Genomic DNA, 12,803 nt, shown 5'->3' with positions numbered 1-12,803 from the left:
TATTTTTGCAAGAACACTTTGAGCTACGAGGATGGCCGTGGGAGGGGAGAGGCGGACACGGGCGGCCGGCTGTGCTCAGCAGCACTGCTCACCATCACCGGCTCTTTCTAAGCCCACCTCAGAAAGGACGCCCACCATTCACCCTCTCCACTTGTACCAGTGCAGGCAGAACTGGGCTGGACCAGAGGTTCCCGGACGCTGGAGTCCCGGCTGAGAGGTCTCAGAACACTGTATCCCCAAATCCATGTTCAAGTTCTACGGAGGCTGGTTTCTGCCCTGAAAGCCCTGTCCTCCCGAAAAGCCCACCTTTGTTCCTTTAATTCACACGAAGATCTAGGAAAAACCAACAACTGACAGCTCTCACGAGTGCAGAGCTCGAGTCGATGAGAAAACGAACATTTGCTTTTCCTTCACAACATTTCTATTTGAGGACAGCGAGACCCCCGCCTCTGGTGCTCACCCCAGAGGCCGTGGCTGGGGGACTTAGCCAACGCATCCTTCGCACCTCGGGACCCGGGGTGGGCCGCAGGCTGCTTTGCTGCATCTACACCACGGGCTTGCACAAGCGTCCTTCAGGAAGGTGAAGACAGCGATCTCTGGCCAACAGCGTCTTCTTCATGCGAGCGCAGTTGTGGCAACAACACTGTGGTTTTACTGGAATAGTTTGTTTCATTCACCGGGGCTGGCTTGGCAACAGCAGTAACAGTGCCGAAAACATGGCTCCAGGAGCTTCTGTACCTGGACGCACCTTCTGCGGAGGAGCCACACTGCGCAGCAGCGTGCTGAAGCTCCCACCCCAGCTCCCAGCAAAACAAGCTATCCCAGGAGAAAGCGTGCTTTTACTGTTCCAAGTCAGGTATCTGCAGTAAGCGATCAGCAAACCCCTTCCGTCACACCGCGCGCGGAACACACCGCCCTCTCCCAAAATACCACGTTCGACTGACTTGACGATTTTTCACAAACCAGACGCAGCCTCGGCCGTGCTGGCAATCCTGCTCTCCTCCATGGATCCACTCTGACCGCGTTCGGGGTACCACACACACACACAGCATACTTGGGCCGCGACCACAGGAGTTCTGGATACGCAGTTCCTCTGGCTCCAGAGGATCAAGTTAAATGTCTGCAAAGGTTCTCTCGCTTCCTACATGCAGTAACACTAAGGGCAATCATACTGTAGTATCAGCACCAGATTTTTTTCATAGTAAGGGGAAAAAGGCGTAGAGACAGAAGTGCCTTTTACTGGGGCGCAGACTTCTAAAGTATTGTATTTAAAACTATTTATGTGGTATTTGTCTTAGAACTGCCCTGATCCCCACTAAGCTATTTGGTATATCAGCTCTCCATTTAACACCTTGACATCAAACCACATCCTCAGTGTAATACCTAAGCCAGGAGGCATATTTCAGTGTGTTTGCACAAGTACTAAAGGTTATAAACTAACTGATGCTGCTGCGCCAGATGAAATGGCTGATTAACAGTTTGCATTTATAAATCTGACACACAGTGCATTTAACAGTTTGCCAATAATTGTTTGCAAACAAGTAACAGGGTGAAACAAACTTTTGCGCAAGCAAAAAGGTCGGGGGGTTCATTCCTATAGGGCCACTTTATTAAAAGGTTTCAGACTTCAAAGGCTGAAGAACAGAAACATTGCCTCTTTCTCTGCAGGAAGTAAAACCAAAGCAGCAAGACTCTGAACAGCTAAGGGCTCAAATTAAAGCTACACAGATCTTAAAAAGGTGGATCTGCAAACAGAAAAATAAAAAGGAAGAAGAAATCCACAACTGGGGACTCCCATAAAAAGAAACAGAACGGCAGTGTAAATCCCCAATGACAAACTAAAACGGAGGGAGGATTTCTGGTAATAACGAGAGAAGTGCAATCAGAAAAGAAGTATTTCTAAATTCCACAAACCACATACTTTCACTTTTAAAAAACATTACTCTACTGATGCAGCTTTTTAAGCAAGCAAAAGAAGCTGAGCAGCTGTAACGGAAGGGACGAGGGCACTGCACTCCATGGGGAGTGCCAGGATCTCCATCACGGTCGTTATTACTCGGACGCTGTTAGGACAAGAGTTGAAACCTGCTCTAAGGCAGGTTTCAGTAATTAATGAAAAAGCAGACCTGAAGAAAGTGCTGAAGCTAAGACCTCACTCCCATCTCATATTAACAGCAAAAAAACCCCATGTGGCAACAAAAGTAAAAGTGTAAGAAATTCAAGAAGCATTATTTGGAATTAAAATAGAATTATATAAAGTGTATTACAGTATGGTCTATCATTTAAGAAGTAATAACATATTTATAGATCTTTTATTACATAGCAATAACCTGAAGAGAAGGAAGTAGGTATTTAATTCATGTACAATATAAAGAAATGATAGAGCAGAAAAAACACTTTCCCATTCAACAACATTCTAAAGATGCTTTTTAATTAGACATATAAGCATTAAACATTTCTCAGTAGTTGGTTAAACTACTAATACAGTAAGTTTCAGTGCATTGTCCAAGCAGATGTGGAAATGCATACACATTCAAAGGGCTTTGTGGAAACCTAGTATTAATCCCCTCAGTTTCCTCAAACACAGAGCAAACACTGCAGGTCCAGAATTTCTGGCCTTCACTTATTAGACCGAGAACCAGTAAATCCTCCAGCTATTGGTAACGCAACACTGTCAACCTGCTGAGTCCGAAAACCAAGCCTGTGTAAATATTCTCATAAGCAGGGGGAATTTACCTGATTTCTAGATACTGTTTAAAGTAAGCCCCACTTCATCTGAGTAACGGTAAGGAAAGCGATCATCCTCCTTCTCTCACGCCTGCGAATGCTGCTGCTCAGGGCTGGCCGAACTGTGTGTGTCACACGTGGTATACAACTGATGGTACCCTTCAGTGCTGCCATAAAAAAAAAAAAATCCCAAAAGACACATATGCAAAGCTTATCTTAAAGAGTCGCCTTTCCACCACCATCCAAAGAACAGGGAAGAAGAAAATATGTGCAACATTTTAAAATTAGCTAAGAGGAGCTCTTTAACAGTCTGGTCGACTGCATTCAAATGGAAATCCATCTCCCATCGCCCGGGGTTGAAAGCCACACAGAATGAAACACTCGGCAGAAATCTTGAGTGATCATTCCTTAATTGGTAGCAGAAGGGGCTGTAAAACTGTAACAGTGGCAACAGCTCTGATGTGAAGTAGGGCAAAGCAGCAAGTAAAGATCTTTTACATAAGAGAAACGTATGCATTGCATCTCCATTAAGTACAGGGAGCTGCTATCAGAACTAAATATGGGAGAGAGAGATGCGCATATGGGACTTGTCTCCTGCCATACTGCTGTTATTTCCTACGAGCAGACTGGGACTAAAAATCACCTCATCTGTGACTCCTCCATGAGAAGAATTGGCACATGGTTTTGGCAGCTAGAAGCTTGATACACAGCAGACCAGGCATGCCACTCTGGCTAGCAGATGCACCATTGTGGTAACCCCACGTAAATCAAGCTTTCTGAAATGCTGATCGTTTTTTTTTAAAAAAAAAAAAAAAAAAAAAAGGAAAATGAGTTCAAGTGCTGGTGCTTTATCTTTAAAATCTAGAGAAGCCCATCAGCAGGACACGGGAAGCGCAACGCGAGGAGCAGCATCTGCTCCCGCTCCAGCCCCACGGCTGCCACGCCGTCCCAGGCAGGTTCGGGGCTCTGCCCAGCCCCGCGCTGCGGGAGGGCGGCAGGGGAGCGGAGAGCTCCTCCGCTCGCCCTTCGTTCTTCCACGTTGCTGCTTTCTTAGTGGAGTCGTGAGGAATACTGACACGACAGAACAACCTCCCTCGCTGGGCTACATTTTAAAAGGTTTACTGAAAAGAGCACTTATTTGGGGAAAGAATAAAGTAGGTCTTAAATGGACATCTTGGTTGGTATTTCAGAATCTGTATTCAAAGATATTAACATGTTTGAGATATTAGTGATATTCATCACACCCGTGTTATGCATGAGATATCTATACCGCTATTATAACATCAGTCTTATCAAAAGAAGAAAAGTAAATCATCTGAGAAACTGAAGATCACATTTAGGTTATCCCACAAAATCAGCATAAAAATAAAAACTTAAACCTGGTATTTACAGATTAACAAACAAAAATATGAAGTGGGACTATCCAAACTGCTATTAAAGTGACATTCAACAATTAACTGGAACCCTGATATGAGTGTAACATCCTCCCTCTTCCCTTCCTTTTTTGTTATAAAAACAGTATTTACTTTTTTTTTTTTTTTTTTTTTTTTTTTATGAGAACTGGTTGACATTATTGCTTGATCCTTTTTAGGAAAGACATTCCAATGAAGCAATTATTCCACATGCTGACAAAACACAGAATATACCATTTCAAGGGTGACAAAAGTCAACATTTTGTTCATCTAAAAATTATATTCATCTGCTGGGTCAGCAGATCACATGTAAATATAAGCCAATCAAAAATACATCTTACAAAAAATAATCAAGTTTCCTTTTTCAATATGGCAGTAAACATAATTTGTTCTTTCACTCTCACCTTCCACAAACTTCATTCTAAATAGGAGCTTACTATTTTTTCACAAAAAAAGATAAATTTGATTAAAATTGTTATTTTCATAAACAAACACAAAGCCCAGCCTTACACCTGACATGCCTACTGAAAGTCATACTTTTGAGTTGCTGAACACCTACGTAAAAATGCAGTCTTTGTTCAACAGTGAGGGGACTTTCCTGGTGCACAGCACTCCTAGCTCAAATATTACAATCTTTCAAGACTTTCTGAAGTGCTACCTATGAACCACCGGTTCTTCTTCCAGGCAGCTCTGCTGTGACTATCCTCCCGTATCTGAAAAGATACAGCTTTGTATTTGACTATGAATATTAAGCAGCTTTCTCCACAAAACAGGAAGGCACCATGCACATAGCAGTTGAGGCAGGAAGCAAACAGCAGCAACATGACATGTGAATTTTAGGTTCAGATGAGTTAAGGCTTCTGTTAATTTTCTTTATCATCTTCTTCTAGTTAGAATCGCTATCTGGAAAGAAAAAAACAGAAGCAATTGAAGTAATGATATGACATGGTCAAGAAAGCAGTCAGACCCCTCTCAGTTCTGTAACGGGGAAGCCCCCACAAATGCATATTACTGTTGTAGTGTCACCTTGGTCTCGTCCTATTTAATGAGCTAAATGCTCAAGAGCTGCCTAGAATACTGCTGAAACAATATACACCAAGGTCTTCAAAATGTGTGCAAGCCTCAGTTATTCAGTGCCAGACTCATTCTTGCTTGATGGCAGCACTATGAAATCGCAGCACAAACAGACCGAGTGTTGTTAAAATAAAATTATCTGCGGAGAATCAGTGAAACTCTATCACCTGTGAATGAAAACTTCACTTCTACGAAAACTGCTCTGCCTCGACACAGAATTACTTTACATTCCTGGGTGCACACTTCATGGTAAGTCTGCTTCAATGTTTATGCTCACAGAGCTGTTATACTGACACATTAAGGAAACATTTTCCGTATGTGTTTTTATCACTGCGTACTTTCACTTAGCAAAGCCCCTCTTTCTGTCGCAAGGTACCTTTTCAAACCTGATTCTCATAATGGCTCTGTCTCTTCTTTGATTTCAGCTCCTTCAGCCACTGAGGAGACTTTTCTTCTGACCTAAGATACAAAAAAATACTCTTTATCCTTTAATTATGAAAACTCATTACAGAAACAAAAAAAAGAAAGACACAATTTCCCCTACAGCCCTGGGAAGCCTACTTGCATTATATTTTTCTTCCACCAAAATGAGTATTAGCATCTTTCTGTCACCGATGGAAGTCTCTCACCTGTCCTCCTTCTCTACACTGGAGGGCAGCAGTCTGCTACGAGGAGTTCCAAGCTGCAGTTGCGGTTTAGGGGATTTGAACAGCTGAGCAGAACTTATTTCACCAGGACTCTCAGACTCTTGTCTTTTCCGCAGTTGGGCCTAAATATAAAAATAAAGAAACGGGCTCCTTGTTAAGCCAGCATTCAGATTTTTTTTGGAATGCAAAACAAATCACTCAGATTTATAAAAACAAACAAACAAAAAAATCCATGCATGCAATTAGTGAAGGGATTCCTTATAAACTTATGCAGTTTTGAAAGCATGTTTGCTATTGCGAAGCTAATTTTTTTCCAAATGACTTCATATTTCTAGCCAACGGTTAAAAGTGAGAAAGATAACGGCATGGTTTTTCTACACATCACCCCCCCACCCCCCCCAAACAACATTGTCATCTTCAGCAAAATTTCCCAGCTCTGTTCCTAGAGAGCACCTGCAGCTACTGAACCGGTGTAACTCTCATCTGATGTGTGCTGCCTATGTTCACCTTGAGAACAGAGTGGTCCATTCCTGGAAATACGGGAAGTCTCTGAGCTTGCACAGAAGATGATCTCGCAGTACGCTGTATCTTGTCTTCCTCATCGGAATCTTCCTGTTGCATAGTTTTCTTCTCTTCTAATTAATTGTTAAAAAAAAAAAAAGCAGAGGGGGAAAAAAAACATTAGTCAGCAGGCTTTTCATCTATACCTTGTCCCAGATCTCTCCTTCCATTCAAAAATGTAGTAAGCGTAATATTAACACACCACAGGACTGAGTTCAATGTTTCAATAGAGATCAAAGCAGCAAACACACTAAGTACTCAGCAACAGAAAGACTTCTTGCTGACGGAGATGAGGGAGCAGAACGTACTCCTAATTTAATGAACGTTGCTGCTTCTAAACATCTCAGTTAATCACAGAATGTGAGATTAATTTAGATTGGAAGAGACACCTGAAAGTTATCTGGTCCACCCCCTGCTCAAAGCAGGGCTTTGATACAAAGAGGCTGAGTAGCAGAAGTCTGCATGTTACAGGGAAAGATGCAACGGTATGGTTGCCTTTATGTGCACTGGGTCCTTAGCTGATAATTACACTCCAGCTTCCAGTACAGCATTTCTTATGAAGGTAAGTCTTCAAAATATTTTAGGTCTGTTAGACCTGCACCAAAGCAACCACCACACAGATAACAGTCTTTCCATTGGTTAGGAGGCTACAGAAGAGATCAGTTTGATCGCACCTTCTTCCCTGTATTCATCGGCTTTAAGGGAAAGCAGAAATGGCAGGTCACAAAACTGACTTTCTTAATAGGTCCCCTCAGTTACAAAAACATCACCAGACTCTCTAAAGAATGGGCTGCAACACCAGTAATTCCTCCACTCAGGGAATATCAAAAGGATATCTGCAGCATTTATCACTGTAGCACCAAAGTGCTGCGGGTACTAAATCGTGGATCTATAATGAGAGCATGCATTAAGCCATGCATTCACTTCTATGAGCAAATTTTCAATGCCCGATGCATTTCCTTACTGCATCCTAAGGAACAGGCCAGGCCAGGAGGGGGACATTTTTAATAGAATGGGTTTGAAGGAGTTGATTTATCCTTCATTAGGCCTCTCTAGTCCTGTAGTACTTACAGATGCTAGAAAGAAAGAATATCTATGAGCACCTATAGAATATGAACAATTACAGTTGCTCTTAGAAGAATGTGTTAGAGAATGCATCCAGCTGTAGCAGTTTCTAAACTCAGTATTTTGAGAATATGTTCACTGAGAGTGAACAAAATTCTCTTAAGTCAGCAGCCAGAAACTAAAGGAAATTGCATCGAAGCTCTCCTTCGCCCTGGTCTTCTGTAGGTCTGGCTACTGCGGCTTCCCTCACTCCAAAGGCTCCAAGGAATGGAGGGGAAGACTTGATTTAGGGGATGACCCAGAGGTGGGAAAAGGAAGCTGCCGTTAAACCTTGATGCAGCTTCAGGTATGTTATACCATTTAGAAATTCCTACCCTTACAACCAAGCTGATTACGGCTAATTATTTCAGATAGTTGAGGGATACCTGTGGAATCTTTAAACATCCAGGTATTATCTGGTTCTTCCGTCAAAGAAAATCTGTTTTCAAACTCCAGCCCTCTGCTTCTTCTAAGAGAGTGGGAAACAGGAGCCCGACGGCGTCTCTTTTTGCTGAGCTGTACACGAGTTTTCAGCGCACTGGAGTCCAGAATAGTGGTTTGCTACAGAAAGAAACAAAGCCTTTACTTTCAACCAGCCTGAAAATAAAAGTCATCTCCTCCACAATGATTTCCCAACCTACTTTAACACGTTAACCCATTCAGTTTAATTAAACTATATATATTTGACTGATTATTATTTTTGTAGTTACTTAAGACTATATTAAAGAAAATTTATGATGAGGATATGCTACACTGTGGCTAACTGGGTGCTGACTCTTTGATCTCTCTTGGCTGTGGATGTCTGATCTGCATGAATTATTTTCACTAAATTAATAAAAAAAAAATAACTGCAATAAATAAGATTTTGGTTCCTAGAGTGTTTTAAGAATACAGACCTTGCTAGCTAGTAACAGCTGAAGGCCATTAAGAAGACTGGGATCTAAAAAAGAGCAACTGCTCAAAATTCTCTTGTAGTAGAGTGCTGCAATTTCCTTGTTCTGACAGGTTGCCATCCACAGAAATTTCAAGTCGCTCACCAGCAACAAGGAGACTGCGGGTTAAGTGTCACGGCAATCAGAAAATTTCTGTGATCAGTCATTTCAAACACATCCATCTCTGTGCATGACCGTAAGGCAATAACATTTATGGAGCAAAAGAAGGAGCTGTAATTTATTTATTTAACACAATTTGTTGTTAGAGACCTGCCAGTAATCAGCAAACATCACTGAGCCTCCTCCTCTTCTTCGGAAGATGTGGTTTTGTTTCTTTTCAAGAGATTTCAGGTCAGGAATAAACTACTCATTAAAATAGCATATTCCCAGCTGTACTTGAAGCTATTAATGTTTTAAAGAGACACCTTTAGCTGTCCAGGGAACAGCACAATATAGGACCACCTCCACTACCTGCAGAACCACTGACGGACAGACACAAAATGCCATCCGTGCTGTTATGGGCTACTAACGCTTCCTTTACAGAGCAAAAAGTGCACTTGGAATATCCTGCCAAAGGATTATTAACTGATACCACGGTCAAGGCACGTGCCGTTACGGATCTCAAAGCAACGCACCACCCAACGTGGCCTCTGCTGCAGAGCCGGAGTGGGCTGGAAGGTCAGAGCAGCACCTCCTTTGGCAAAACACAGGTTTCTGCAGTTCCCCATAGATGGCAACACCAGCGGAGAACAGAGCTGGCTGGAGGCACTTCCGAACTGCCTACGCAGGAAGCAGCTGTGATTTTAACAGTCAATTCTGCTGCACCAGACCAAACTGCCTCCAGCACAAACCTGCTTGCATCCTTCCTACGTTTTGCAGAGCAGTCTACTCCTCGATTCAGAAGGCGTTATGGCACTTCGACAGGCAAGGCAGTGTATCTGAGACCTTCCTAGCAGCTGCACGATCCATTTAACTTGGGAATCTTCACTTACCAATATAGCTGCCATTAGATGTTATATAATAAAAAAAAGGTGCACCAACTCTTACTAAAGAAAAAGCAGTACTTGCTAGACGCTATACTGAAAAACTACAGTTGTGTTAGTGCTTTCAAAGAACACTAAACTTCATCTGTGTATGGCCAGAAATTAGTCCTTATACTAGCTGCAAGATTCTTAAGTATGAAAAAAATCCTTTAAAATGCAATTGTAAGCTACTACAGAAAGAGACCAATTGTAAATAAGAAAAATATTACTAAATGTCTTTACAGCCTTAAATCTGCATGGCTTATAGCACACCAGTCACTAGCTATTTGTGTTATTTAGTCATGTTTCCAATGTTCATAGAGCCATTTAACTCTGCTGTTACAGCTCACTGAGGAGCAGAAAGAGAAACAGCAAATTTATTAAGCCACTGGCAGACATTATCCAAGGCCGATAGCTTTTTGGAATCTCTCAGAACCTAAGCATTACAGGAACTAGAAGAACTTTGTAGCTTTGATCTTAAACTTTTCAGGCAGGAATTCAGCTGGGAAAATTCCATGTGATAAAGAAAAAGCAGAGGAAGATGGACTGCAAAGTTTCCAGAAGATACTGCTTTGCGGTGATTAACGCGAGTAACAATATAGTTAACATAGAAGGAGAACTTCTATTTCCCATTATGGTAACTTACATCAATGAAAGAGAAATCAGTGGTCTTTTCATCAGGGTAGGTGTCTCCCGGAGGAGGTAAGTCAGTCCCATCAGTAGAGTCCATGTCAGTGCTGAAACGGTCCAAACTTGTGCTCCTTCGGTCTTTTGAGAAGTCATGGTGATCAACCAGGGAGGCAGGTTCCGTTTGAGAGGACAGTGAAGACGGGTGGCTACTTGGAGGTTGCTTTCTCGTCGAAATGACATCATTTTCCGAGGAAGGAGATTCAGGCCCAAAGCTGTAAATCAAAACTAAATCTATGAGACTTCAGGGTAAACAAATACATACAAGTATTGTTTGGCTCACGCATACTCAGCAGATGGTAAATAAAGGCAGAACTGAAACTACGGCTACAGGTAACAAAGGCATCTTTGGAGGCAGCAGGTACCAGCAGCAAGGGTGTGAATCACTTCCATTATCACAGCTTTTTACCCACTTGGATTTGCAGTGTATTGAATAATGCAAGTATGCAGATAAATTGTAATAATTTGATTGTACCGTGCTTTTATTGCTTGGGGTTTCTTTTCCCCAGCACAAAGGCCCCTTCAAATGTATACAGGCAAACGAGATGAGGGAAATAGCAAGCTGCTTAAAAGCTGCTTAAATTTGCCCATTTGCTATATAAAAGCAGCAGACCTTACGCTTTGGCACTGTATACATTTTAAAACATTGTGAAGGGTAATAGCTTGTTTGCAGGCCTCAGGCAAAGAGTAAATGTTAAAAGAGTCTTCTCCTTGCTCATCCAAAACTATCTTAAATACATATAAATGCTTATAAATACAAAACAATAAATACTCTTCTACTGTAAGTAAATTCCTGCCGGACACTACAAGCTACTTGCAGCCCTTTCAAGAACACACCTTACAAACACCTCTGTTGCTCATGTTTCCATCTTTTCGCTAGGAGGGTGCTTTTTAATATCTCTCTCTCTCTCTCAAAAGTATATTTATATTATATTTATTTTAATTTATATTAATCTAGTATTAATATATTATTATTTATTATGTATTTATATTTTTATATATATGGTAGATACAAGAGTTGTATGCACACTTTCGGAAATCACAAGAAGGCTGCGTATACACGTCTGGACCTGAGAAAAATGTGAGTGTATTGGGAAAGCCCTAGCCACCATGGCAGCTCCTGCAACACCGCTTGTGCTCCATGCATACCCAGCAGCAGGCGTGAGTAATGTCCATTTCACATGACTCCAAGGAAACTGAAGCACCTTCAGCAGCGCAGAGGATTTAAACTTTTCAGATGCAATTTTTAGATGCTAATAGACATTGGATTTAAAAAACATTGCATCCCTTGTGTCCTGACAGAAAGAAGCGTCTCTGTTGGTGCTATCCCGAGATCAACAGCTCCTCCACTTGAGCCGTATTAGAGTTTTGTTTCTCCTATTGCCTCTAGTTTTGGTCCATAAGAGACAAGGAACACAAGCAACAGTAACCCAGTGAACCATAATTGCCAAGATGTGAAAGAGGAGAGAGGACATTGCTAGTTCAGGTGGATCAAATCCTATTGGGATGTTTAGCAGTTTTTAAGCAACAACGTGATCACCCAGAAGTGCTACGGGCTCATCGATTCACTCTTGCCAGGCAGGAGGTCTGCTGGCTTCAGAGTGGGTGACTTGAAAGCATGCAGAGTGAAGTGGCAGGGCAGGGGACTGGCAAGGGGCAAGAAGAGGGCTGGAAATCACTACAGAAAGCTCTGCAAGGGAGAGGCTGAGCCAGTGCCTCTGGACTGGGGACGGCAGTAGGGACAAATGCCCTGGGCTCCTCCACCATGCTCCTTTGCAGCATGGAAACTAACCTGAGAGATGCCCACGCAACTGCAGAACTGGTTCTCTGAACCAACCATCTTCCTGAAGATCTTCTCTTTTATTTCAGGATATATTTCGAAGAGAGCTGCCCATCCAGCCAGCCAGAGGTTTTTATCTTTCATGGATGTTAGAGAGCGCTGAAGGGAGAGGTGGGCAGCAGGTGGCACCCTAAGGCAGGGCTCCACGAGCAGAGGCTTTCGGGGTGCCTCGGGGAGAGCACCAAGGGCGACAGGACCTGCACCCCAGTGGTGTGATGCTCCCAGTGCATTCCTAGAAATCTTCCCTTTGCCTAGACTAACAGAAATGATTTGTTGTGTCAGGACTGAAAGCTGTATACAGTTATGTGTCTCCCTTTGTCACGTAGGTTGGAGTATTCCTTTAAGCAGCAGGAGATTGTAGGAAACACAGTAAGACTCTACTGTCAGTAAAGATAAGGCTGTCTTCCTTCTAATTTTAGGAGTTTCTAGTTTAAAAAAAACCAAAACCTAAAGTATTTAAGGAGTTCTAATTTTTTTTCTGTTCTTAACAAGAGTCTTTTGTTACTAAGCACCTTTTCTTGAGCAAATATCTAGGAAACCGGTGCTAACCCCAAAAAAACCTCAACACGTATGTATGAATATACGCACATTTTTTAAACAATAGACCTTAGTACTTGGTACAGTCCACAGTGATAGCAATCTTGGGAGGAAAACACTCAGGAGTCTACTGTTGAATAACAACTTTCTATCAAGCTGCAGTACATGATATAATTTCCAGTCTGGCACAGCGAACACTGCACAGAGGGTTTCCAGCACACAAGCAGAGTGAATGCCTCTTCCCTCCTTCAGCAGTGGGC

General features: G+C 42.3%; 1 protein-coding gene across 3 annotated transcripts in view; it reads right to left on the bottom strand.

Annotated features, from left to right (window-relative positions):
- Positions 1-4,279: 4,279 nt before the first annotated feature.
- Positions 4,280-12,803, bottom strand: part of KIAA1671 (KIAA1671 ortholog) — a 64,296-nt gene continuing 55,772 nt past the window's right edge. For 2 of the 3 annotated variants that reach the window (XM_050906969.1, XM_050906970.1), the window contains 6 exons: positions 10,126-10,381; positions 7,912-8,086; positions 6,368-6,492; positions 5,843-5,982; positions 5,590-5,672; positions 4,280-5,042 (listed from right to left, as the gene is read on the bottom strand). In XM_050906969.1, coding sequence (XP_050762926.1) covers positions 5,594-5,672; positions 5,843-5,982; positions 6,368-6,492; positions 7,912-8,086; positions 10,126-10,381 — 775 coding nt within the window. In that variant the 3' untranslated portion in view covers positions 4,280-5,042; positions 5,590-5,593. Of the gene's footprint in view, positions 5,043-5,589; positions 5,673-5,842; positions 5,983-6,367; positions 6,496-7,911; positions 8,087-10,125; positions 10,382-12,803 lie in introns of all 3 variants that reach the window. The other variant, XM_050906968.1, reaches the window with a different exon arrangement.

The sequence above is a fragment of the Gymnogyps californianus genome, chromosome 16 (assembly GCF_018139145.2).
Source record: "Gymnogyps californianus isolate 813 chromosome 16, ASM1813914v2, whole genome shotgun sequence".
NCBI classification, from domain to species: Eukaryota; Metazoa; Chordata; class Aves; order Accipitriformes; family Cathartidae; genus Gymnogyps; species Gymnogyps californianus.
Note: the sequence above shows the minus strand (reverse complement) of the source record. Positions and strands in the feature narration are given on the sequence as shown.